This window comes from Gavialis gangeticus, unplaced genomic scaffold (assembly GCF_001723915.1).
Source record: "Gavialis gangeticus isolate Ggan-Ray unplaced genomic scaffold, GavGan_comp1, whole genome shotgun sequence".
In the NCBI taxonomy this organism is placed as follows: domain Eukaryota; kingdom Metazoa; phylum Chordata; order Crocodylia; family Gavialidae; genus Gavialis; species Gavialis gangeticus.
This window is the reverse complement of record NW_017728993.1, coordinates 13222287-13247272: the sequence shown is the minus strand read 5'-3', so window position 1 is coordinate 13247272 and position 24986 is coordinate 13222287. Positions and strand designations below refer to the sequence as shown.

Genomic DNA, 24986 nt, shown 5'->3' with positions numbered 1-24986 from the left:
TTCCAATTCAAGCTTGCTTGCTGGTAGGAGAAGGTACACATATAGACATCTACAGAGCTATCTTTTCTTATTCTGAACCCCACTCAGTGAGTTTCGTTATAATGCTCGCGGTCGCCATCTTGGGTCTTCAAAACTTTTGGTTTCGCTTAACGCTCGGGTTTTCAGGAACCAATTAAGAGCACTAATTGGGGGTTGCCTGTACACCCCATCACAACCAAAGAGAAACTGGTTGTGACACAAGCTAACGAAAGAAAGGTCACTGTGGTTGTTCCACTGGTATAAGGCAACCGTTGCCGCAATATTATAATACTATTTCAGAAAAATGTAGCAGTGTCTCAAAGTGAGAGTAGGGGACTGGATCTCTTTCACAGCTGCCAACTCCACTGTATGATCGTGGGCAAGGCGGTTAAGGCTCGATGTGCCTCAGTTTCCCCGCGTGCTTTGCCACCGACTTAAATAATGGCACATCTGATGTAAGAATTGTAGAGTCTGAGGAGCCTTTTGCAACTGGTCTGGACAGATGAACAATTACACTATGTTCAGCTCTGGGGCAGGACTTGCTGGGCACGCATGCAGGTGAGCAAATTCATCATAACTGTGCCAGCACACCTCTCCTGCACCAGGTGAAACCCAGCTACAGTGAATTACCCCTGAATGAAAGTGGTAGTGCAATACTGCCGTTTAGCTTTCACTTGCTCCTGTATTCAATGGATAGATGAAACAGTAACAACAGACCCATGCCCCACCTGCTTTCCAATGTCTGATACATCTGTACCCAAAGATATTCACAATCTACATTTGCAGGGAAAATGTTTCCCATCTGTGAACTGCAGCCCAGTTGAGACAAAACCAAAACAGTCTTAACAGTGTACAGCCACACTACACAACAGGCTAGTAGAAACCCCTCACCTACTTCTGCCTGAAACTACAGGGGGAACTCATTTAGTTAAGAAAATGCAATTACCCCAGGCGGCATTTGGTCACAACACCATGAATAACACCTATACTGCTGCAGCAAGGGTCACAGGATATTTATTGACCACTAAAAGGGTTAAGAGTCTGTGGTTTGTATTTACACTCTTGCCGCTTTTAAATGATTGGATTTGTTTCTTTGAAATTAAGAAATGTCGCTCGTTGGTTTTGACTTGATTTGCCCAGAGCAAATTTTTACAGTTGTCATAAACGACTATGCTGTTAATTAGCAGGGACTTTGCCCAGACAGACGAAATTAAAGCATTGTTCTAAAAATGTTTTCCATTTGCGTGTAAATAATGCAGTTATTTTTTGTAAACCATTTTGAAGTCCCTTCATTTCACTTTAACAGAGTTGCCTAATCTATAGTTATGACTTTTTTTCTGATAGCCTCAAAGAAAAGCTATCTGTAACGTGAAACATTTAACTCTGTTCTGTACACACACATACATAAATAAGGCTGAACTGTCTTCCCAGTTGCCAGGCTATAATGGAGACCATAAATTAACATGCTGCTTCAGAATATCAAGCACAATTTTCTCTAAAAATACTGGAAACTGGTAAGAGTAAACACACAGATCCAGGCTCTGTAAAATGGACAATCTGTTTTGCTCCAGCTCATCTTCATTCCACTACCTAAATATTTTGAAACCCAGCCAACTTGGCCCTGAAACATCTCTCTTAAGCCAGCAATATGATATTAATAGGCTACTTGAAAAATCCTTAGTTTCCCAATGAAAAATTGCAACAGCAATGCTAATGCTGCTTGGTGCGATCCGGTTTCATACCCACTTGAAGCACCCGTAACAACAGTTGAACACTTGGGGAGTAGACATACCATAGTTACGTGGCTTATTGTTATTTTTCCAGTTCCTCTTTTTAATAGCTTTCACATGACAGGTCTGTAAAACACATGTTCCCACAGACAATAAAAAAGATCTGAAAGCTAAAACTGGCTTTAAAAAAAAAAAAAAAGGACAATGGTGTTCCTGTGCATTATGTGAACCCTGGAATAATAAAGATTTGTTTTTCCTTCATTCATTGAACAGCATGGGGTAGTATTGCCGCGTTTCAATTATATGTATGATTGCCACAGCTATAATAAGAGCATGACTGGCCTGTACTGTGTATGTTTTCTTAAAATGCACATAGGCATAGTTTAGAAAATCCAATGGTTTTGTTTTCTCTCCTACAAACTTGTGGTTTAGCGGGATATTGCCAATCGAGTCTTGACATTTTTCCAGTAGAACAGTAACCTCAGATCCCCCGCCCCCTTTTTTTTTTTTGAGATTAGAAACATAAACATACCCTCAATAGTTGAATGGATACTGCTTAGAAGACATAACATACCCTGGGGTTAGAGGCTGCTCTTTCAGCTGTAATTATCCAAGTGACAGAAGACACCCTTCTTGTACTGAAGACAGTGGCTGCCAGATACCATGCTAAAGATAGCTCTTCTTGCAAGAGGTTATCTCTCAGTCACTTAGACAATCTGTGCTCAGTGTCATCACCGACGCTTTCTGGAACCAACTCACTTTCTGATGACGGTTAAGTACTGAGGTTACAACCCAGGGCAGCTTGTACTAGTGCCAGCAGCCACCTAAGAATGGGTTTTGCAGAAGAAATGAAAATCTAGAAGAACACAGAAAATGAAGAGAAGGGAAAGGCCCCTTTAGGCTCCCTTAGAAAGACGTTATAGGGTATCATCTTATTTCAGCAGAGAGTTGAACCCCAGATCCCTTCCGTCTCCCTGCCAAGCCCAGAACCGCTGCCAAGTCCTGCCCACTCAGTCCCAGCTCTGCTCATGCCCAAACCCAGCAACTAAGCAGCCAAGATGGCTTAGAGAGGTCCTGAGCGCAGGCTCCATTGCTCTGTCCTGGTGCCGATATAAAGAGAATGAAAGGCAAGCCCAAATCTTGCACTTGGGAGGTTTGCATAGATGCTTTCACCTGAACAACAATGCATCTGAGAACTGAATCTGAGATCTGGCTATCCTCCTAAGGCAACCACATTATCAAATCACTCACCATCCCTGCTTCACATTCCTATATGATAAGTCCAGCAGTCCTCAGAGTAACAAAAGCAAAGGGCGCAGCTAGTAGAAAACAGTTATGAGAAAAGAATACACATTAAAGCAGAGGCGGGCAATTATTTTGAGCAGAGGGCCGCTTACTGAGTTTTGGCAAGCCATCGAGGGCTGCATGACAGGCAGCCAGGGGCAGATACGTATTGATTTCCTACATTTTTAGGGCCCCTGCAGGCTGGATAGAATGGCCTGGTGGGCCGCATCCAGCCCGCGGACCACATTTCACCCATGCCTGCATTAAAGTCACTGGTTATTCTACACAGCAGGCAGAACAACCCAGAAGGCAGAAAATTATACCCAGGGAGTGGGTCACTCTACCCAAAAGCCATCTCTGGCAAGTGTTTCCATCCATTAATTGAGTTTCCCATGCTTTCAGTTCCACTGGACATCCTGAGGTCCATGCATCTTCCCTCTATCACTCCTGCAGCAGAAAGGGATCATGGTCTCATTAATGATAACAGCTTCATCCTGGATGCCTAGTTCATGGTATGCAGACCATATTTAAGGGCCTCAAGGCAACATGACTTCACTAGAGGAAGAACACTTTGTTCCTCAATTTGTCCATACAATGCCCTTATATGACAGGGAATGCCGTTATCCCCCCCAGAACATCAAATCTGAACCACAGAGAGTTTGTACAACAGATTTCTGGACGAGCTGGGAAATTCAGCCAGTTCTCATGATTCTTAGTTCAAAACATTAACTGCAAGACCATCCTAACCTGTGCAGGGTATTTTTATCCCCAGAGGTACAAAAAGGGTTGCTAAAGTCACAAGGCAGCGCTGAATTCTCAGTGCGATACCCTTCATTTAGATACGCAACGAAATGGGGCAGTCCAGCTGGTGGCTCACAAGGGGTTACTGCAGCCTGCAGGGCTTGTCAGTGAAGCTGTTGGAGCTGCTATGTAGGTGGGCCTCTAGAAACCAGGGAGTGAAAGCCACTGCTCACCCCTGCAGACCTTTGCCCACTGCTGAACTTGGGGTCTTTGGTCACCACTGGGAACTCAAATCAGCAGCAGATAAGCCTTGTGATCTGGAGCTAGCCTGCAGAGCCAAATGGACAGCCCTGTGATCTTTTGCTCCAGACCACAAACAGAACAGAAACCTCTTTGAAGCCAGAATCTGCACTTCCGAAATCAGTAGGAGTTTCTCCATTGATTTCATCTATAGTTGGATGAGACTTTGGGAGAAGGGCAGTGTGAAGCAGGTGTGGATATTAATGAATCGTGATAGGTACTAAAGGACTGGGAGGTGGGGGGTGGCTGAAGACTGAAAAATGATGTTGCTTTTGTTGGGAGGAAGTCAAAGTGACTTCCTAACCCCTAGCGGTTGGTGTCCCATGTTAAGATATTTCAGTAAAGGATTTTAACGTATTTGTCTTTACATTGAATAAAGTCCATCAGGGAGGCCAGCCAGATTTCACAATCTTTCTTTCCTTGTTTTAATACCTTTTAAACAACAATCAATTGCTTTTCCATGACTCCTGACACTGATACACAACCTACATGACACAGCAGGGGACAAAAATATGCTCGCACTGACCAGCTTCAAATGTGAAGAAAAGGCTAAAGAAAGGACTCTGTGTTGGGTTCAGTGCTTTGAAACTCTTTGAAAAGCTAACACTTGTTCAGATTTAAAAAAAAAAAATGAAAGAGAGAAAAAAAACAAGATAAGCTTTCATTGGCCCCCCATTGATGGAGTCATAAGGGAGGTGTCACTGTGATGACCCAGCATGGAGTACTGATCTTCCCAGCCAAAGCTTCACCTTTGCACTAAATTAAACAGAGCCTCTTTTTTGAAGTGCTTTTTTTCTCCAAATCCTTAGAAGACTCCTTACTCTTGTTGCTTTCTCTCGACACCACAGGTCAGCAAAAAATTGTATTTCCCACTATGGACACCTCAGCAAAATGTACATAATTGCTCCTGAGCTTTTGCTGCAGATATTCTTCACTGTAGTTGCTTTATAATATATGTAGTCCTGACCCCAGGCAGGTTTTTACGGTTTCACTGCCTTAGGGAATCTTGCCTAAATGGTGAAGGAGATCATTAAATAATTTCATTAGGGCTGAGTGGAGTATCAGATTCCTTAGCCAAGCCTCACAATATTTCTTTGTTTTTTAAGGCTGGATAAAATATAGGTGAGATTAAGGGGGCAGATGGGAGGAAAGTTCTTACTGAGGCTTTACCTAACCCTCCTGGAAGAACTGCCACGCGAGGAAAGCGGTAGCAAGGACTGCTGGTAATGTGAAATGTCTTTACAAGAATTCAGTATAAAGGTCCCTCCTTCAAGTCAAGCCTCATCCACGATTCCTGCCATACCAGTACTCGCAAGGGGACTATTACTCTTTTAAATACAACAAAAACCGGGCCGTTTTGATCAACAGCAACAACCAAGTCTGATCCAATACCTGATCCAAGGCCCAGTGAACTTTATAGGAGGGATCCTTTTCACTACAGGGGGTATTAAAATGGGCTATAAAACTGGAATTCTTACAGGTGCCCAACTACTGCTGAATTTCAATGGAACATGGGGAGCTACTTCCCTGAGTTTCCTATGGAATCCTATACCTAATTACCAATAGTAATTTACTACTTTATTTACTAATAGTTTAAAACTAGCTTTGGTTCCCTTTTTAATTGCTGCTCAATCTGTTATTCCTTCAGCTGCCAGCAGTCCCATAGGCCTATCTTAGTCCTTGTGGAAAAGTCCTATGGAAATGAATAGAGATGACTTATTTTTAAAACCTGCTTCAGAACACAGAAGATCCTATACAAAGCCTTCACTAAATTTAAGCCAGATTTAAGCCCTGAGACATGTTACGTCGATTTGAACTGAAATGTACAGGCTTTAGTAGTTTGTTTTCTGTGAAATAGATTCTCCTATACTACTCAAACTAACCTTTGCTCCTCTCTGTGTCTTGTCTGTCTGGCATCCTTCCTGCCTATCAAAAGGGTGACAGTTCATTTCACCTGTTTTTAATAAAATGAAAGTGAGCCAATAGGTAGTGACATCATAATTTCAGTTCAACTTAACAGCATAGAGAGGCTATTCACTCATGAGACTGCCATCTGCTATAGAGCCCTGGAGGTTCCCCGATGGGAAAGAAGATTTTGATCCAGATGTGACACTATCTGCCTTTTTATTTAAGAACAAGGGTCCTGAGCAATGTTTGTCTTTCACTGGATATTGCCAGTGGGTTAACATACCGCCTGGAAGGAAAGAGCATTCAGAAGCTAGATATACAAGCAGGGCCGTCCCTAGGGTGGGGCAAAACGGGGCAACTGCCCGGGCCCTGTGCTTTCCCTGCTCGGGTCGCCTCTGCATACAAGTCTAATATTTGTGACTCCGGTTTCACCACGCAATGTGTTACCAACAATCCATGTGTACGCGGGTCTTTCTGAAGTGACAGTGTCTCCAACATGGTGTTGGGAACACCACAGAAGGACCGGAGCTCAAGGTAAATGATGTCTCTATTTATTGGTCAGGTGCATTTATTCAGAAGGTGATAGCAAGCGGCCTTTCAATATAACATGGTTAAATCCTGAAAAGCAGTTATGAGTGCAGCCGTTCCTGGCTGGTAACTCAAAAAAGACACTGGTTAGAAGACATTTAAACCAAATGGCAACTCATTGCCGTTCGCTGGAATCTGAAACACTACAATGCAAACTGTTTCAAAGCTTCAGCAGACAGTGCTACACTCTCCTATGGGCCGTTCACTTTCCTGTTCTCAATTAAACCAACAGGAGCTTTGCCATTAACTAGGGCAGTCTTTAAAAGCACTTGTTGCCTATTTACCGAGGTCTACTACACAGTCAAAGATGATCTAGGAAGGAATTTCAAGCAGTGAAGTAAGATATTCCTCCTAGGAGTTTTTCAATTCCTAGTATTAAGACAGCCTTGCATTAAAACTGTTTTAATTTTTAACAGCCTAAAATGCGTTAATATGAGCAAAAGGTTCTTCTTTTTTTTTTGCTAAAATGTATTTCTATATAAAAATCTATCTATATCTCTATAAATCTGTCTCATGACAAAATTCTCAGTCCTGTTACAATAACAGTGGCGTGCACACTGCTTCTGCATGTCCACCACCATCTTTACCCATCATAATCACACGAAGGACTGACTCAGTGCTCCCCTTCCTTCCCACAACACCCTCCCAATCCTCCACCAGTTTCCCCAGTCCTTGCATCATCATCGTAATCAGCATTGTTAGTGTCATTGTCTCCACCGTCATCTCTACAATCACCCTCTCCGGTGGTGGTCCTGCCCCTGAATAATCTGCCAGTCCTTTCTCTTCCGTATGGTCTCCACCATCTCCTCCCTGTCGTCTTCAACTGTCTTTCTGTAGCAACCCTGCATCGGTCCCATTTTGATGCAGTCCTCGAATGAGGGCTTCGTCTGTCCGTTTATGAACAGGTTCCTAGTTCTTCACATAGCTCTCCTGAAGACAACCTGGTCAAAGGGGGTTATTGGAGTTCCTTGCTGCTTGGTCAAATGACCGAACAGCAATGCCTGTCTGGTCCGGTTCTTGAACCCTGTCATCATCCGGAGGAGTACAATTATTTTCCTGCACACTGTGAAGGGACAGTAACACAGGGGGTTTCAGTCCTACACCAGCAGGTTTGCCTAGGGCAGTCTGATGGACCTCTGCCCCTCGCTGTTCTTCCAAGCCTGCATGAGAAGTTCCCAGTGTGCTACCTGCCAGTCCAAACCCCTGCTCCTTCTGCAGGTCTTTGTGGAAGATTTGCTCCTGCATAGCCTGGCTGCTGTCGCTGGACAGTAACTCCATGGGTGACACAACATCTATGGCCTTTACCACCTCCTGCATCTTACAGTGGTTCGGCAGGGTTGCCAGGGTCTCGTTGTGCAGATGGTATTTATCCCAGAAGCATTTCAGGACCTTCTAGGATCCCGGCATCTCCATAGCCTATGGGTGTGAGTAGGGTGGTATGTAAACTTGCCAGTGTTGCAGCAGGTGCCCTGCAAAGTATCTTACAAAGCAGACTGTTTTGGATTCTTCTCCAGTCACCAGTTTGCAGGTCTGGCTTGCGTACTTGGCTCAGAAGAACAGCAGGATGTCTGGCATTCCTCAGCCCCCAGGCCACTTAGTCTTGTCCAGTGTGGTCCTCGCAGCCTTCTCCCATCGGGAGCCCCAGAAGCAGACTCATCTGGCTTCCTGAAGTCTATGGGTGACTTGTTCTGGTGGGGAGGAGACCAGCGCAGTGGACAGACCCCGTGGTAGCAATCCTGCCCTCGTGAGCGCCCGCACCCCAAAAGGTCCTGTCTGACCCATAGATAAATACAAAACTCTGGGTTCAAAACAAGCTAAGGCCATGCTGAAAGGCAAGCATATTTTCTAGAAGGTGAGTATAACAGACATTACAAATGATAAAGTGGATGGGAACGAAGACAGCATTTTAGAGGAATGAAAGCAAGCACTAAAATGTAACAGGATCTTACCAAGTGCTTCTATAAATCTAAATCTTTGGAAGGTAAAAGCTGATATGACACAACTGACCTCACTAGGAAGGGGAATACTTGTTTTTTTCAAATGGTTTTGCAAAGTGTCCAACAGTCATGGAAAATATACTGCATAAAAGATACACCAAGGAGACCCTTCTGTTTTCAATTAGCGCAGTTCGCTATGCTGGTCGGTGGAATTTTGGAAGGAGCTTTGCTTCATCATGACTTCTTCGTGTTTGTGTATAAATTGCTCTACTATGACTTTCCTTTCTAATGGAAGGGACCGAAACCACAATAAGAGCCCTGGACTGGAATCCCCCGATGAAGTTCATGATGTGGCGAGCCGGGAGGGGCGAAGAAATTCCACCAAAGAAAAGGCCTTCTGAAAGGCCTGGGCTGAATCTTTGAAGGAAGTTTCGGAGCTTTCCTTTATAGACAACCTCATCTGCTCTTCCCTCGATACACATTACTTCTATGAACATGAATGGGAATCATGCCCCACCTCTGCAAGTAGAAAAATTTGTAACTGAAATAGTGGGCCTGGTCCTGCTATCAAAAGCCACTGGAGGTATAGGCATGGAACGAATGGTGGCAAAATTAATCTCAGTCCATCAGCCCTTACTGATGGACTAACTTTAATAGGACTACTGATGGAAGGGTTAATGAATCTGACCCTTCATAGATACAAAAAAAAAAACTTATCCAGGAGTCTCTTGTAGCTCAGCATATCTCTGTCAACTAGCACAAGCTACAAGCTCTGGCTCTTTGTCCCATTATACTCATTAGGACCTCCCCACCAAAGATTGAAAAGAAAAGGAGTGGAAATTAAATCGAAATCAACCAGTCTAAATGCTGAAGTTCAGCAAGTTCCATTTGCAACAGCAATACGGCCAATGCTTATGCCCTGGAAAGAGCTGGCTCACCTTGACATCTCCAGCCCTTTTTCAAAATACATTTTCTGTTTCATCTGTTTTTTCTCCAAAGCGTCCTTTCCCACCTTGAGCTTCCTAGCCAAGCATTTCAGCTGTAATTAAGCATGTTTTCAGAGCAACTGCCCCTTTCCAGCCCACTCCACAGAAGACAAACCCCATGTCTGTAGTGCTGGATCTTAGGTGAACAGCTTCCTGACCCAGTTCTGTCAATGTGCCTATTGTAAATGCAGAAACCATCAGATCTGAAGCAGTAGCCACCTGCACAAATAATGGAGGGATATAACTCTGTAACTGAATACAAGTACTGAAAGCTAAAAAAGTTTGTAGCCCAAAAAATCCCATTTGACCTTCTACTTAAAAGTTCACTAATCCCTTTTAATTCATAATGTATTTCCTCTTCATACATTTGTCTTATGTGATATGCTTTTCTTAAAAAAAAAGAAGATATACTACTTTTTGGAAGCTCCCCAGAAGAAAATGGTATTACCTGACCCCTATGATTAACAGGAAATAAAACTTCTCCCCCTTCCCACGTAATCAAGGCTTAATGTGTTTTCCACCGACCAGTCCAAGAAACAACAAGTAGTACCAATGATGGAAAAACCACAGGCACAGATGGAGCCGATATAAAGCCCACTGAAGTCAGTAAGTGTTTGACCTCTATGGACTTTGGATGACAGTCTAACAGGCTGTGTCCACATGGAGACGTACTGTTTAACGAAAGCAGAATGGTTAAATTGGCACAATCCACATCTGTTGAATGCAGCTGTACTGCCACGCAGCTGGTTATATTTGTACAGATTACTACCATGCGGGATAAGGGGTAAACTATACTGTTACAAGGTACCTTTATATCAGTATAACTGGGACTGTACTGGTATGGCTAGCATACTTAAAGAAGACACCCCTAACTAAAATAGCTTTATGCTGAATATAGACCAGTCCCAAGTAAACAAATATATGAAAAACCCATATTTGTATTAGTGTGAGGGTCTTACGGAAGTCCGTGATCGCTTTCTTGATTGCAGACCACATGGACTTTGCTTACAGAGATTACGGAGACCGTTCACAACTCCCTGACCCCACCAGACTTTGCCCAGTCCTCTCTCATACCAACCCTGGTGCACTTCTGTCTTGGGGGGCCTGCCTGTATGCCTGCATGTAAACCAGGTCTCTACAGAAACCACGGTGCTTTCAGGGCATGGACTACTGTGAAATGGGGAATAGGGCAGTATTAGAAAATCACATGCCCTCGCCAAGCTATCTGAACCAGGAATGAAGAACCCTCTGCTAATGAGCATACTGAAGTGCTAACTCTTCTGGATTGCCATATGGCACGCAGGTTCAATCTGCAAAACACAGTGACATCGTAGTGAATAGATATGATGTGCATATTTTCATTTACTCCCATGTGAACTGGCCGGAACATTTATACCATAACAGAAAGCCATCTGGAGAACTAGAAAAATCCCTCACATGCCATTGCTAGTGGTGGATACATCCCTACCTGGCTTACCTGCCCCTCTACAAATTGTCTGCATCCTTAGGAAATTTATTGATGAATGACTTATATTACCAAAAGTCTATGAATGATTTAAATGATCAAAAGTCTATGGTTCAAGATTTTCCAAAGCGACTACTGATCTTGGATGGCTTCATTTTGGGGTACCCGAACTGAAAGCACCTTAAATGACCTTGGTTTTTCAAAAAACACCGACTTCCTAAATGCTTGTAATTCCAGGCCCTTTGCAGGTATCTCAAGTGATCACCTAAAATATGCTAACCACTTCTGACACTGCAGCTATGGCTTCAAAATATGCAAAGGGCAACATTAGACCCTTGGTAGACCCTAACAGGAATAGTGGCAAATTATTTAAGCCTCTGAGAAGAGCCCCAGATGCATGTGGATGAGCCTTGTTCTAGATTTATGCCAAGGGCTGCCCCCACCTGACCTAGGTGGAAATATGCACCTGGTTATTCAGAATGGAGAATCAAAGGCAGCCATATGTGATACTGCACTTTGCTATTCCCTTGTGTGCCACTGGGTACAGAAATTGGTGTGCTTTACCCATGCTAGCAGGATGGACCTCTAGGTAGTATGGACCTTTGACACTACCCAATTTACATTTTGGCACAATTTTCCTATCATTATCAAGCTGACCCTATTACAATGCAGCTGAGATCTACACTGCAGTGGCAAATACCTACTTGCTAATAAAGTTCACACTACAGGGGGTTGATACTTTTCCCAGCTGCATTTGCCATCCAGAGATGTAACGTGCCATTTCATACATACCTCCTCCTGCCACCATTTGAATCAGGCCCTAGTTTGCACTGAATCCTAATGGAGCAGGCAACAGCTAGGCTGTGATTCGGTTGTACTCGAGGGACACAATGTGGATAGTGTTCTTTTAAAAATGAAAATGGATAACTCCCAACTTCCCTTTTCAGACCTCTTGTAACAATGCAGTGCCCTGCTGTCAAGCAATGTGTGAATAAATTGGGGAAAAAAGGTTAAAGAAGCCCAAGGGAATGGCAGTCCCTTTTTCTTTACTGCAGTAAATTTTGACAAAGACTTCACTGTTCCCTCCACTTTTTCTGAAGGGCTTAGTGCCAAGTAACATTATTCCCCTTCACCATGGTACTGCCATGAAATCAGCCTGGTATGTTTGCCTGAAACTCGTAGGTTTTCATAGAAATTGTTTTTTTCTCAACAACTCCCTTTGTCAAATTAGACATGAAAAGAGGAGGAGAAGCGCTCAGGCTGAAATCTAATCACGGGGACAAAGCACTGAGCAAATGCCACAGCAACTACGAGAAAGCACAAAAGACATCTGAATTCAGCTCTGCACAATACAGCTCCCAGAGTTCATTAAAATGTATACTCTCTTCCCAGACAGTAACAATCTGAAACCCCTTTACCACCTACCTTAATAACACTGATGCGCAGAACGCACTGTAACTTAAAACGATGTCTATTTTAAGCCGTCGCACAAAAGCGTGTTTGCCATACCAGGGATCAGTTTGTTTGAATTGCTTTTAAATAAAAGACCACAGTTGCTCGTCTTGCAGGGCATCGCAGAAACGAGAGTTTCTAGCTCCCGCTAAAGGGACAAGAACTTTGATGGCTCTTAAGCCGTGTCCTCCGCTTCCAGTCTGAGCTGCCTTATTTAGAGACGAGCGTATAGATGTTCTAGTTCTCGCTTGGGGCTTAAAGAGACTTGATTATTCAACAAACCCGCCCTTTTAAAATCCTGTCAAAAGGAACAATTTGATGCTTTTCAATGCTTACCATACAAAATGCTGAAAGACCTGCACACTTCAAAAGCTTCCCAAACTGAGCCTGGACTTGGCAGGAGTTCGTTCGCTGCCTATGTCTTTCTGTGTGTGGCTTGTAATGACATGCAGACCTGATGCCAGATCCTAATCTATTAAGGGCAACTAATTAACATGCTGCTGGAAGATTCACAGGTAGCTAAATGTCAAGACTTATGCAAGGGACATACCAAACATCACAGGTTTGTTAATTTTTTTGGAAAGGTAGGGAACCATTGGTGGTATGGCAAAAAGATGCTCCTGGGATACATAGAGAAGAACCGTGATCGAGTGGCCCTGTGCTTTCTGCTCATGGGCCACAAATCAATGGGCCTGATCCTGAAATATGTGCCCAGGCAACACTTGTGTGGTTTTGCTAGAGTCAGTGGGAGTCCTGCCTGAATGAGAGCTGAAGAATCAGGTCCTAACTCTGTTACAAGCTCAGTCATCTCACTGTGGCTATTTCACAAGTATGGCCATGCCATTATTTTGAATGGGGGTTTTATTTCTCTAGACAAATGTCTCCTTGGGAACTAGATTGGCTCAATGAAATGCATTTTCTTTATGACTTGATTAGAATTTTAATGCAGATCTTTGGAAACAAATGACTCCAGTATATAACAAAACACTCTTTCGTTCCCCCCTCCAAAGCCAAAAAATCATCCAGAAATCCAAGTGAAGTCCTCACCAGCTATTTCTCAGCACAGCGTCCTTTTCACTCACTATTACACAGTGCAAACTAATCTTTTCTCCTCATCCAAGCCCACGAAACTGCATTCCCTAGTATTAAACAGCCTCCTCCCCTGTTGGGATACCCTATTACAAACAAACAAAGCATTCTCCACCTAACATTCAGCGAAGCATTTTGCATATAGACAGCTGTTCTGCAACTAGAAGGGTATTAACTGATGATTATGAACCAGTTATGACTTTCCAGCACTTCAAGACATTATGATTCAGTGTAATTTAAGTAAGCAAAATGCAGATTGATTTGAATGTGATGGTTTTGATGATTGGAGTTAAGCAAGCTATTACTCGGGAAACTATGTCTATTTGCTTCTACACATGCAGCGGGCAACAGACTCAAGTGGGTTCAGAGAGTGAATCTATTTTACAGGTATAGGCTTCTTTTGATGAAAGCATCCTCTTCCTTTGTGGGAATCCAGACCCATCAGATCTGGGCATTATGGCATTAACTATTAGGGGTGCTGTTCAATTTGGATTCAGCCCAAATCGGGGACGGTGATTCGATTCGTTGATTCAGATCACTGTCCCTCATTCAATTTGGTCGAATCCAAATCTGACGATTTGATGCTGATTCGGGGAATCAGTGATTCGGCCACAGACACAGCTTTAAATGTTTTTTCTACATACTTTGAGGTACCAGCGCATACTTGTGAATGCTGTGACGCTGCGGCGGACGGAGCATCCCACGGGGGGGGGGAGGAGGGGGCACACGCTCAGTGGCAAACCAGGAAACGGTAGTACTTCCAGTCTACTTCTGGGTCTGCCAGGGAGTGCACTGGGCCCCCCCACCCTTCCAGCTCAGTGATTGGCCACAGGGGACCCCGGATAACCCCCAGACCCAAGAGACACCAGTTGCCAAGCAGGGGGGGTGCACAGGGGGAGCCCCCTGTACGCTCCCTGGCAGACCCAGAAGTGGACCTGAAGTGCTTCTGGTCCACTTCCAGGTCTGCTGCCGAGTACGCTGGGGAGCCTCCACGCTCCTGTGGGACGCTCCATCCACCCCACCATCGCAGTGATCATGAGCCACCTGGCACCTTGAGGTATGCAGAAAAAACATTTAAAGCTGTGTCTATGTCCGAATCACTGAATCTCTCCGATTCGATTTGGAGCGATTAAAGGGTCTCCTCCTGATTCAATTCGGTTTCGGAGATTCGGCCATCGAATTGGGCCGAATTGAATCAGGGAAGTTTCGCACAGCCCTAATAACTATCCCTGAGAACACAAACTGAGAACTGCAATTATTTGGAAATATGCTATGATGTAAGGATTTGTCATTCTCTCAACTGCAGTTATCTGAAGAGGCTGTGGTAATCGAGATATCCAAGCATCCCTGTTTACCGTCGCAACTGATTTTCCATTGCTTAAAATTCAAAGCTTTTTCTTTCTTATCCCATTTGACACTCTTCTACAATTAGTTTAGTGCTCCTCCAGTTGCTGGATTGAATGCATTCTTCTGATAGCCAGTCTCTATCTAGCCAACCACTTCTGGTGCACCCTGACACCAATGACGCGTGAGAACTACAGCACAGAAATCTGTTATCTTCTTTGTGAGCTCTAAGTCATGCGAACACGGCGCTGACAGGTTGTGCTGTCACTGTCCTTCCAAGCTATTTCTCCAGGCATAGCCTGTGAAAAGTTTAGGGCTTTAGTGTCTATCTTGGATTTGGCCTCAGTCTCAGAGCTAAGAGGCAACCTATTCTGGAAGCAAAGAGTGGGAATTCATTGGACGACTTGAAGCCAGAGAATGGAAAAATGATAACGTGTATTTAACAGCTGATTAGTGTTACTAGGACATGACCTCGGACTCCCAGTGGGCTTGATGTTCCAGGACGCCGACAGATCAAGCAAAGCTCAGAGGTAGGTTTGTAGGCATGTTAAGCCGTATATTAAACACACAAGTCAAACAGGCTGTCAAATGCTCCACAGCAATACAATGCAGCAGGAAGACAATACGATTGCGTGCCCGACCACTGAAATTCACTGAAAATGTAAAGCTTAAAATCTAAGTCATTTCCAAAACAAAATGGGAACACAACTTGATGATAATTTTGGTTTACACAGCCCGCCCCCCCCCCCGCCAGCTTCTGCAATTTTGCAGTCACATTTTCCCTACTTCAACAATATTTTTCTCCCCTGTTCTGGCTTCAGAGAGTCCTGTAAACAAGAGGAGAAAACAGCCGACATCCTAGTATACTGTAGTGCACTGAAGAAATTGTGCATTTGGGCGTACTCACGCAGAGGAAGTTTTACCACCCAGCTGCCTACACAGGGGAATTAGTGAGGCAGTGAATTAGTGAACAGTGGGTGAAAACTGGGATCCGCTGAAGTCAACAGCATTGCTGCTGAGCGCCCTGTTTTAAACAAATTGGGAACAAGGAGAAAAATATTTGTTTTATATCAACAGTGTCATTACACTTATTTAAGTTGAACATATTCTAGGTAGTCGCAGGGTCCAAGACAACATTTAGCCAATGGGAACATCACTGTATCTAAATATTTGTATTATTTTAGCATCAGTGGTGAGGGAAAGATAAAAGCCGTTATGAAATTGCTGCAGCCCCCATTGTTTCCGTATTCTACCATACCTGATAGCACCTGCTTCCTGGAAATGTCCTCGTTTGTCTTATTATCTGTAATATTTCTTGTCTGTAACCTGCTTTAAGCTTTACTTTGAAAAGCTCTTAAGCTCAGAGCTACAAGATGCCAGGCAGTAAAAGCATTTAAACAGACTTCCATGCTGGTTGTACAGAAAAGTGTGTAAAGTGAGCCTGAGGATATTCAAACCTCAGTGGTTACCAGCATGATATAGGTTACCTAGTCATATCCAGATGTCCCTGCTGCTGTGCCAGAAAATAACGTTTAAGGCCACACTTTTCACAAGCAAGTAGTGAGCTGGACAGTCTAATCTGACATATTTTAAAGGATTTTCACCAGATTGGTGCCTGATTCAGTCTTAAAATCATGCCCCTCTGCTTGGTCACACAAATTCACCAGCCTGTTTTGAAAATCTTAGCTTAAACCAGCTCTGGGATGATGAAATCTTTTGGCCACTGGCATCTCCATCGTATGAAACCCCCTCCAATTTGGGGGTTGTATAAACTGGCTTGTCAGTATCGGATCTGGGTTGAAAATTAAAATTGTGATAAAAAGAGAATTTGCAAGAACCTACACTGTTGTCTGTGGGACTCACACGGCTACGGCACAGTGTTGTTCTTTTGATATTTAGCAATATTGGTTCTTAATTACATTTCATTTGTTTTACATCTGGAATGAAGCACATCAAGGTTTCAAATGGTCTTCATAGAACTAACTTTCAAAAATATTCCGGTAACTTTCAGAAAGCTCAGCTTTTTAAAAAGAAATCTGCCCTCTTACAGCCAAATGACCCTATTGACATCTAGTTACTAAAGTATAACGGAGGGCAGCAACTGAAATGTACTTCTAACATGTATCTACACGACAGAATACAATCCTTCCAAGGACCACGTTGCCTTCCAGCATTATGTCGAAAGCGTATCTCAAAACTAAATAGAGACTCTCCTGATATTGGGCCTTTCCCAATGAAGTCAGCCAGAGATTTCCATGGACTTCAATGAATGCTGAACTTGACCTGACGGTAATACATATGAAATACTAGAACTTGAGATCTTTAACACAGAACCTATTTCCCCGTACCAAGCAGACCAAAGGTGAACTCTTGAGGCATGGGGCAAGTCATCTCTGACAAAAAAGATCTTACTGGAAATGAAGCAAAAGAAGTAACAAATATTGTTAATTTTTGCGCAGAACCGCTGCTGTTCCTTAGCTTTATTGGATGTCTAAGTTGCAAGTGCTTAATGTGTTCGGCCAGAAATCAAAACGAAGAAATACGAGGGGTGGGATTTTCAAAAAGCTCATTGGCATCGGTGGGTCTTTGCTCCCAACCAAGTCCCTGAAACAATTTGGTCCCCAAAACCTGTTGGGCATGTCAGGTATATTTAAACATACAAAGCCACCTTAACGAAGGATTTTGTACTTTTCCTTCTAACTTTCACATACATCTCGCTGAAAATGCAGCTGTTTGCTTCTAGTTCTGTTTCTGATGCCTTTAAAAAATGCAGGGGTTTTTTGCTCATCCATTTTCAAACCTCTGCATTTTCTAATCTTCAGAGAGGAATCAGTCTTTGGATTGCACTTTTTGAACTTTCCTCTGCTCCCTCCCCCTTGCAAAATTGCAAGGCTTGCTGAAATCAGCAGGCTGGCAACATACTTCAACCCTTGCATTTTTTTTCTCCTAATAAACCTTTCAGTGTATTTGACCGGACATAAGTCTTGTCCAGTCATGAAAGCTTTTTACTTATCATTAGAATTTTTTAATAAACTGGAAGGAAAAAACACAGGCCTGATATTTTATTGCTTCCCTGTGCTTGACTTCTAGATACCTCGGTTTTCTCCAATTTGTACTCTTGCTAATCCATTTAAGTGAGATTTTTTTTAAAGCCTCAAGTCTTTGGCCAACCATCTTTCCCTGGATAATTTATAGGAACACTATGTCTAGGAGGCGGGGGAAGGAGGCGGGGGACATGGCTGTGCCACAAGAAGGACAGAAAAAGTGCATCCACATATCAAGTTCTCACATTTGCTTGCAGGTTTGGAGGACAGGGTTTTTGCCCTGGCCACAATTACAAAACAACAAACAAGGTCTAGGAAGGGTCATAACCAGTTCAGTTCTCATTTATTCAAACCAGCTGGGATCCATAAAAAATAACTGGGTGGTTGAACTGGAACGTTTCAAACGCTCACACCCACTCCCCCTCCTCTTCTATCATTGTTATTTATTTGCATTGTGGTGACTCTGAGAGGCCCCATTGTGCTGGGAGCTGTACGTCTGTAATGGCATAATCTGGTCCTCACCCGGATAAGCATATATTTCTCTACTTCCCGATGAATGCAGATGAACCTTCATCTCTCTTTGCTGTCTCCTGTAATCCTAGAAAGAGGACAAGAATACCCCTTTCCTCTTATTCCTTCTCCTTTTCTACCATTCTCCCTCCAGCTGCTTGGTTATAACGTGCCTGTTACCACGATGCCCTGGGAGCTTCCTCCTAGGGTATGTCTACCCTCTCCCGAACCCATCCTGCTCCCCCACTCCTGCTCAAAGACACGAAACTCAGAAATGCGGCAGGGAAGCTGCTCCAGTGGCATCGCCCTCAGTCACTCTCAAGACCTTGGTGTCCAGCGTGGTCCCCAAAGAAGCTCAGCATTTGCAGGGTTGGCATCTAGAAGAGGGAGCAGGTGGGTAGGTAGGGCTTGGGAGAAGCTGCCCTTGGGGAAGCGGTGTAGTCACACTCTTAGTCAAGCAGTGGTGGTGATGGAAATGATTTTCCTGACTATGTTACAGGATCATGACAAGACTGATGGGCAATCAGACAGAAATACAGGCCAGGCTCCTACAGGGGAGACTGGGAGACAACCCCGTCTGTGTGAGGAGAGCAGGGGAGGGGGAAGAAAAAATTTTTTTTAATTATTCCAAAAAATGCAAAGCCCCCAAATATCCCTTTTGGTTCCAACATGGGTAAAGAAGAGAGACAAGCACCAACGGCCAATTCCCTCGCCTGTAAAACAAAACCTTGTTGTGTTAGGAAACATTATACTTCGCTGCATCCATCTCATGGATTTCTGCTCTTCTCCGAGTCCCCCGGATGCTTCACCAACTCTAAACTGCTCTCGAGTGAAGCCAAGCCTCAGCCTCGCTGCTCAAAAGCCTCTTTGTTTGGACTTTCTTTCCAAATCAGCGTATCCTGAGATTGAACCCCCAATGCTTTTTAAAGCTTAGATGCCTTGGCAGCAGAAAGATCTGCCAGCAGGTCTGTGGTCCTGTAATAGCTTTCAAAACCTCAGTGCCGGGGCACATACATTGCTAAGGAACTCGTTTCAAGTTAAAAAGGGTGGGGGGGGGAAGAAAGTATTGCAAAATTACTTCAAACAACCCTTTAATCATTAATTGTTACCAGAAGAGCTAAATTTCACCGCCCCCCTCTCCTGATTAAATGATAGCCTTAATCAGCCTTAAATGATGGAGGTTAAGATAGACCCACAAGCTTAAAATGCAGGTTTTCCTCCAAAGTTGGAAAACTTTAAAAGTAAATGGGGAAAGTGCCACTTCCCCATGGAGAAATGCAATCACAGACCCCCGCAACTTTTGCATGACAGGACCTGCGGTTAATGCAGGAGGTGCAGAGTTCAGCTCTTAGGCACGGGCTTCCTGAATGACCGGAAGTAAGTCACCCCACCACCTAGCCTCAGGTTGCCATCTCTCCCTGCTTGTATGTGTTGTTCCCTTATCTCAGGGGTATCAAGACCCCTGGACCCTGGGGGGCTCCTCTAGCATAGGTGAGGGGCCTTACGTTTGACACCCTTGCCTTACATTGTAAGTTCTTTGGGGCAGGGACTTGTCGCTTGCTATGTATCTGTCAAGCACAAGAAGAAGAGGTTTCTGGTCTATGCTGGGACCTTTACATGTCGTAACAGCAGTGCTACCAACAGTGTGTAATGGGGTAGGCACTTCTGTTCAGCACCACGGTAAGCAATGGCTTGCCTGCATGCTGGACCTCCGTGACAGCGCTCTGCAGATGTGCATTTCTGCTGGCAACATCGCTGGTGGCAATGCGGTTCTGCCAGCAAAAGGTGGCCTCCGATGCCAGCGCTTCTGTTGGAAAGGAGCTGTTGGCCAAAAAGCTCCTTGTCCACGCCGAGGGACCCAGCCCTGTGAGCAGCTGAAACAGTGGCAGCTCCACAGTGTAGACGAAGCATCAATCTAGCCTCAGTAAGAGCCCCAGAATAGTGCTGTAATACATACAGCTGCACCGTCACTTCATTTACATGTGTGGCTTTGAAGTTAGTGTGACACCGAGCTAAAAGCTTTGCATCCAAGACTTCGCAGTTCAAAGCACTTCACCAAAAACAACCTGTTAGTCTCAGAGCAGAGTGCCTCAATCTTGCACCGCTCCCTGCAGAATATGCATCAGCCACTGTTCGCACACTTCCTTAACACCGGACAGACAGAAAACCCCCACAGGTCAATGGTTCGAGCCCTACTGGAGCAGAACGAAGTGAGGTAAAGTACAGGCCCTTATTCTCCCCCTGGTTCGTGGCCTGGGTAATCATTTACCCCAATGCAGAATGACTGCACAAACAATTTGACTTCCCGATTGTGAATGTGCTCACAGGCTCCAACCACTGCGAGACAGGTGGAACCAGAGTTTCCAGCAAGTGTTTTGCAACTACCCAGGTGCAAAAGGCCTGTCCTTGCCAGAATGGCGGTCACATGACGTCCCGTCTCCAATTAGGGATTTTTGCCCTTGGCTGCTATGGGAACAGGACAGTCCCTTAATGCCTGACCTTTACGGGTTTCGCTCACACTTGACTTCAGTTTGCCATACTCTAACTGAAAATGTAGACTGACTGTTTTACAACCTATATTGCAGGGGAGAGCAGCCCTAGTTATAGGTCAAGTCCCCAGCAACTCATTTCCAACTCATTTCCTCAAAGAGAAAGCGACAGGAGGGAAGGAATGGGATCAAAAGACAGGAACTACAATGCTATAAGTCGATTCTTAAAACAAGGGACTGGCTACGTCCTCTGCGGATGGACGCTGGCACAGCTCCACGCAGATCAGCAAGCGGAGTCTGCTTTCACTCCTAGGTACAGATCCTCGTGTAATCCCTGCTGTAATACAGGCCACGGCACTTTCTCCAGCAACACCCACACTGAGCCCCATAATTCAGGTTTAACAAAGGTGTACCTTCTCCAGAAGCATCCAAACTTGATCTAAAGTTTTTAAAGCCCTGTCACACAAGAGTAATTCCCCCAAAATGAAAAAGCAGTTATACCTCCTCTTTGAAATCCCAATCAGGTCACTTTAATCAGTCTCTGGGGAAGAAGACAGTTTGCTCTCAACTGCAGCTGAATTTGCATGGGCTGCATTATTCTTCTCTTTTGGTCTCTCTTGTTAAGTGAATAAAGGTGGATTTTGGAGTTAAGGACCCACTCCTGTATTTTTGAAAACAGAAGTTCTGCAAATGACTTTGGAGGATGAGCATCCATAATTATAATTATACACTCATCAGGTCCCATGATTGATACTTGTGGCTATCTGCTAACTTCCGGAATAGCAGATGTTTCTATCCAGAATATATTTACAATAGTTACAGGAGCCTGATTTTGGATAACTTCTTTTTACCCTTAAAAGTGCAGATTGTATCAAAACAAACCGTCTTTAAACACTATTTGACTTTTCTGTGGGCCTGTATTTGTCAGATTCATGCCAGCTCAGTCAGAAGAATAAATGCTGCCCAACTTGTCTTTTGAGAAAAAACTTACAGGCAAGTGCTTTGGAAACGCACCCACATGCTAATCACTCCACTATTCAGCTTCACACTGAATAGAGCTCCAACAATGGCACAGAAATATGCTGAACCCGGTCCATATTTCATGCCACTTCACTCAAAATGCTGCTGTTACCTTGATTTTTAACTGCCTTGTGGAAGCTGTGAGCAGCATGACAGCTGCTGGGTAAACCCAAGCGTTACAAAAATTTGGAAATCAGGATTCAAGGAAAATTTGGAAATCTAGCTCCAGAGAAATCCACTTCTGGGACTATCAGTGAAATCCACATTTATCTGAGTGAAATACGGTCCCCGATCCTACAAACGCTCCTCTCAGTAAAGATATGGTCCCTAAAACACGAGTGCCTTCACAGTTAACCAAACCATGGAGACTGCCTGTAGCTTCTCAATTACAAGGAGGGTAAAACTTTAGTAAATAATTTCTCTTGAGGATTAATCATTTGTATTTTGTGTCACCACTTAACTGATGTCTGGGTAGATCTTTAACAAGGAAAACCTCACATCTTCTGTTAGTGATTTGGATAAGCTAGTTCCAAATGTAAAAGGTGACCTGATGGGCACGATGCCTATTCCTTGCTATCTCCAAAGTCAATGTGAAACAAGGGCCATTTAGACTAGCAAACTTGAAAAGCGTCAGCTGGTCAAACATTAATGTTCTGTCTCTTCCTGATACGTGCATAGAAGTGCCATTCATCTCAGGAGGAATTAGTAAGGTTTTTTCTCATTTAAGGCCAAGGTTTCGGGAACAGACCTTGCTAATCTGCCCCAGGCTTCCTATGTGACCTTGAACAAGTCTCCTCGGACCAAAGTTTTGAAGTTGTTCAGGGGCCTCAAGGTACAGTGAGACGCCCAACGGGATTTTCAAAAGCAACTAAATGCCTACCAGCCACTGAAATCAATAGGTGCCTCAGCATTTCTGAAAATCCCACTAGTCACCTTTAAAGATTTGACCTTTGATCTCTCTGTGCCTCGGTTCCCCAGGGACAAAATGGGAACAATACACCTTTATTCCCACCCTGATCTGTTTGGATTGTAAGTTTTCTGGGTTAGGAGTAGTCTCTTTAACTCTTATGCCTGCTCAGTATCCAGAGTAATGAGGGTCCGGTCACATCTGGCAACGCTTGGTAACATGCATAAGTAATGCAGGCAGGCGAGAAACAAGCCGTACAATTTAGATAATTTTATGATCAACTTGGTCTCTCACTACAATGTAGCAGATCCTCAGCTAGTACAGCTCAATGCATAAGTACTGCAAAGGAGTAAATCCAATTTATACCAGCTATGCATTGGGCCCAAATTATTTGACAAGCTGCAGGATGCTATTTAGATGATAAGCTCACCAGGGTACCCCCTGAAAAGAATTCAGCAGATGATCAATTAGGGCTTTGTCGTAATGAGATATTTTTAACAGACGCTTCCCGCATGAAAATATCACTTTGAAAAGAAGGATCAGGGTGATCTGTTTTCCCTAGGGCCCTAGAAAAAAAAGCCGTCAAATTCAGATCTCCTTAGCTGCAAGTGTTTGGGGTTCCTGGCCAGTTGCTATGGCCACTGCATTTGTACTACAGTGAGGACTTTTCTGTAAACACTGGTGGGAAAGATAACTGGCACTGGCTACCATGTTCGCTAGTTCTGTACAGCGTGAACTGACCTCCACAGCGGAGTTTAAAGAAAATGGCATAAAACCAACCCCAAATGCAGGGCTGCAATAACGTCAACTATATCAAAAAGGCTAGAGAAGCAGAAAATATCTCCATCGTGTGCAAGAGCTTTCCTTGAGCTTTTTTAAATTTAATGGTCAGACACATGCATTTTAAATCACGCAATTACATCTAAACCGTGAATAAGTATATTATGAAAGTATGGAATTAATATACACTCCACGCAGGCACGATCAGACCTTAGGGCAAAGCTATAAAAAGTTTCCAAAACAATTATAATTTGGACAAGTTTACAATAAAATCATGTTGGGGTTAGTTACCTCTAGGTGCGAGGCAATGTTGTCACTTACTTTTCGTGGTAGCCAGCTTCAATCACAACAGCATTTGGAGGAGAAAGCTGTTGAAGGACCCATAATTTACTGCGTGTGGGAGTTACACCCACAACTACAAGCCGGCGAATCTCACTTTTCTGGTTTAATCTAATGAAGGGAAGACCTGATGCATTTCATCTGCTGTTCTTGATAAGACAGTCTTTACTGAGGCCCTGATTCTGCACAAACATGTGTTTTGTTTTAACTGTAGGCCTGACTCATTCATTTCAAGGGACCTACTCACATGCTCAATGTTAAATACAGGAATAAGTGTCGGCAGAGGCAGGACCCTGCTAAAGATATATCTACACTGCAGAATTAACTTGGATAATCTGTATCCAGATCCGACTCTGATTAGCCCAAATTAGCCCAACCCAATCCTGAAGGCCTATCCCCGGGGTGTTTGTGTTATAGTAAATTAAGCCATTGGATCCTTCTAGGCATACAGGGAACTGTGGGAAGACAGTGGAGGACTGCCCACACTTGAGTGATTTAGCCTAGTGAGCACCATTCTTTTTGGCAGGTGTGCCAGGGGTGGGCGGAGAAGAATAGGATGAGATTCAACACCGACAAGTGCAGGGTGCTGGACCTGGGGAGGAACAACCGACACCATACCTACAGGCTGGAGAACCCCCTTCTCGTCAGTGCAGAGGCAGAAAAGGATCTTGGAGTCATCACTGATGCCAAGATGAACATGGGCCGGCAATGTGGGGATGCAGTCAGGAAGGCCAACCACACCTTGTCATGCATCCACAGATGCATCTTGAGCAGGTCCAAGGAGGTGATCCTCCCCCTCTATGCGCCACTGGTCAGGCCGCAGCTGGAGTACTGCGTCCAGTTCTGGGCGCCGCACTACAGGAGGGATGTGGACAACATGGAGAGGGTCCAGAGGAGGCCAGTCGCGTGGTCAGGGGGCAGCAGGGCAGGCCCTATGAGGAGAGGCTACGGGCCCTGAACCTGTTCAGCCTCCACAAGAGAAGGCTGAGGGGGGATCTAGTGGCCTGTTACAAACTAGTCAGAGGGGACCAGCAGGCACTGGGGGAGTCCCTGTT

At 44.2% G+C, this 24986-nt stretch overlaps 1 protein-coding gene across 2 annotated transcripts in view; it reads right to left on the bottom strand.

Moving 5' to 3' along the window:
- The window catches only part of PLPP3 (phospholipid phosphatase 3), a 95450-nt gene that overhangs the window by 47158 nt on the left and 23306 nt on the right, over nucleotides 1–24986 (bottom strand). Inside the window, exons 1-2 of one of the 2 annotated variants that reach the window (XM_019501237.1) lie at nucleotides 15678–15683; nucleotides 11522–11526 (exon numbers count right to left, since the gene is read on the bottom strand). The exons of the other annotated variant lie outside the window; for it this stretch is intronic. Of the exons in view, the coding sequence (XP_019356782.1) occupies nucleotides 11522–11525 (4 nt within the window). The 5' untranslated portion in view covers nucleotide 11526; nucleotides 15678–15683. Of the gene's footprint in view, nucleotides 1–11521; nucleotides 11527–15677; nucleotides 15684–24986 lie in introns of those variants that run through there. 2 annotated transcript variants of the gene reach the window in all.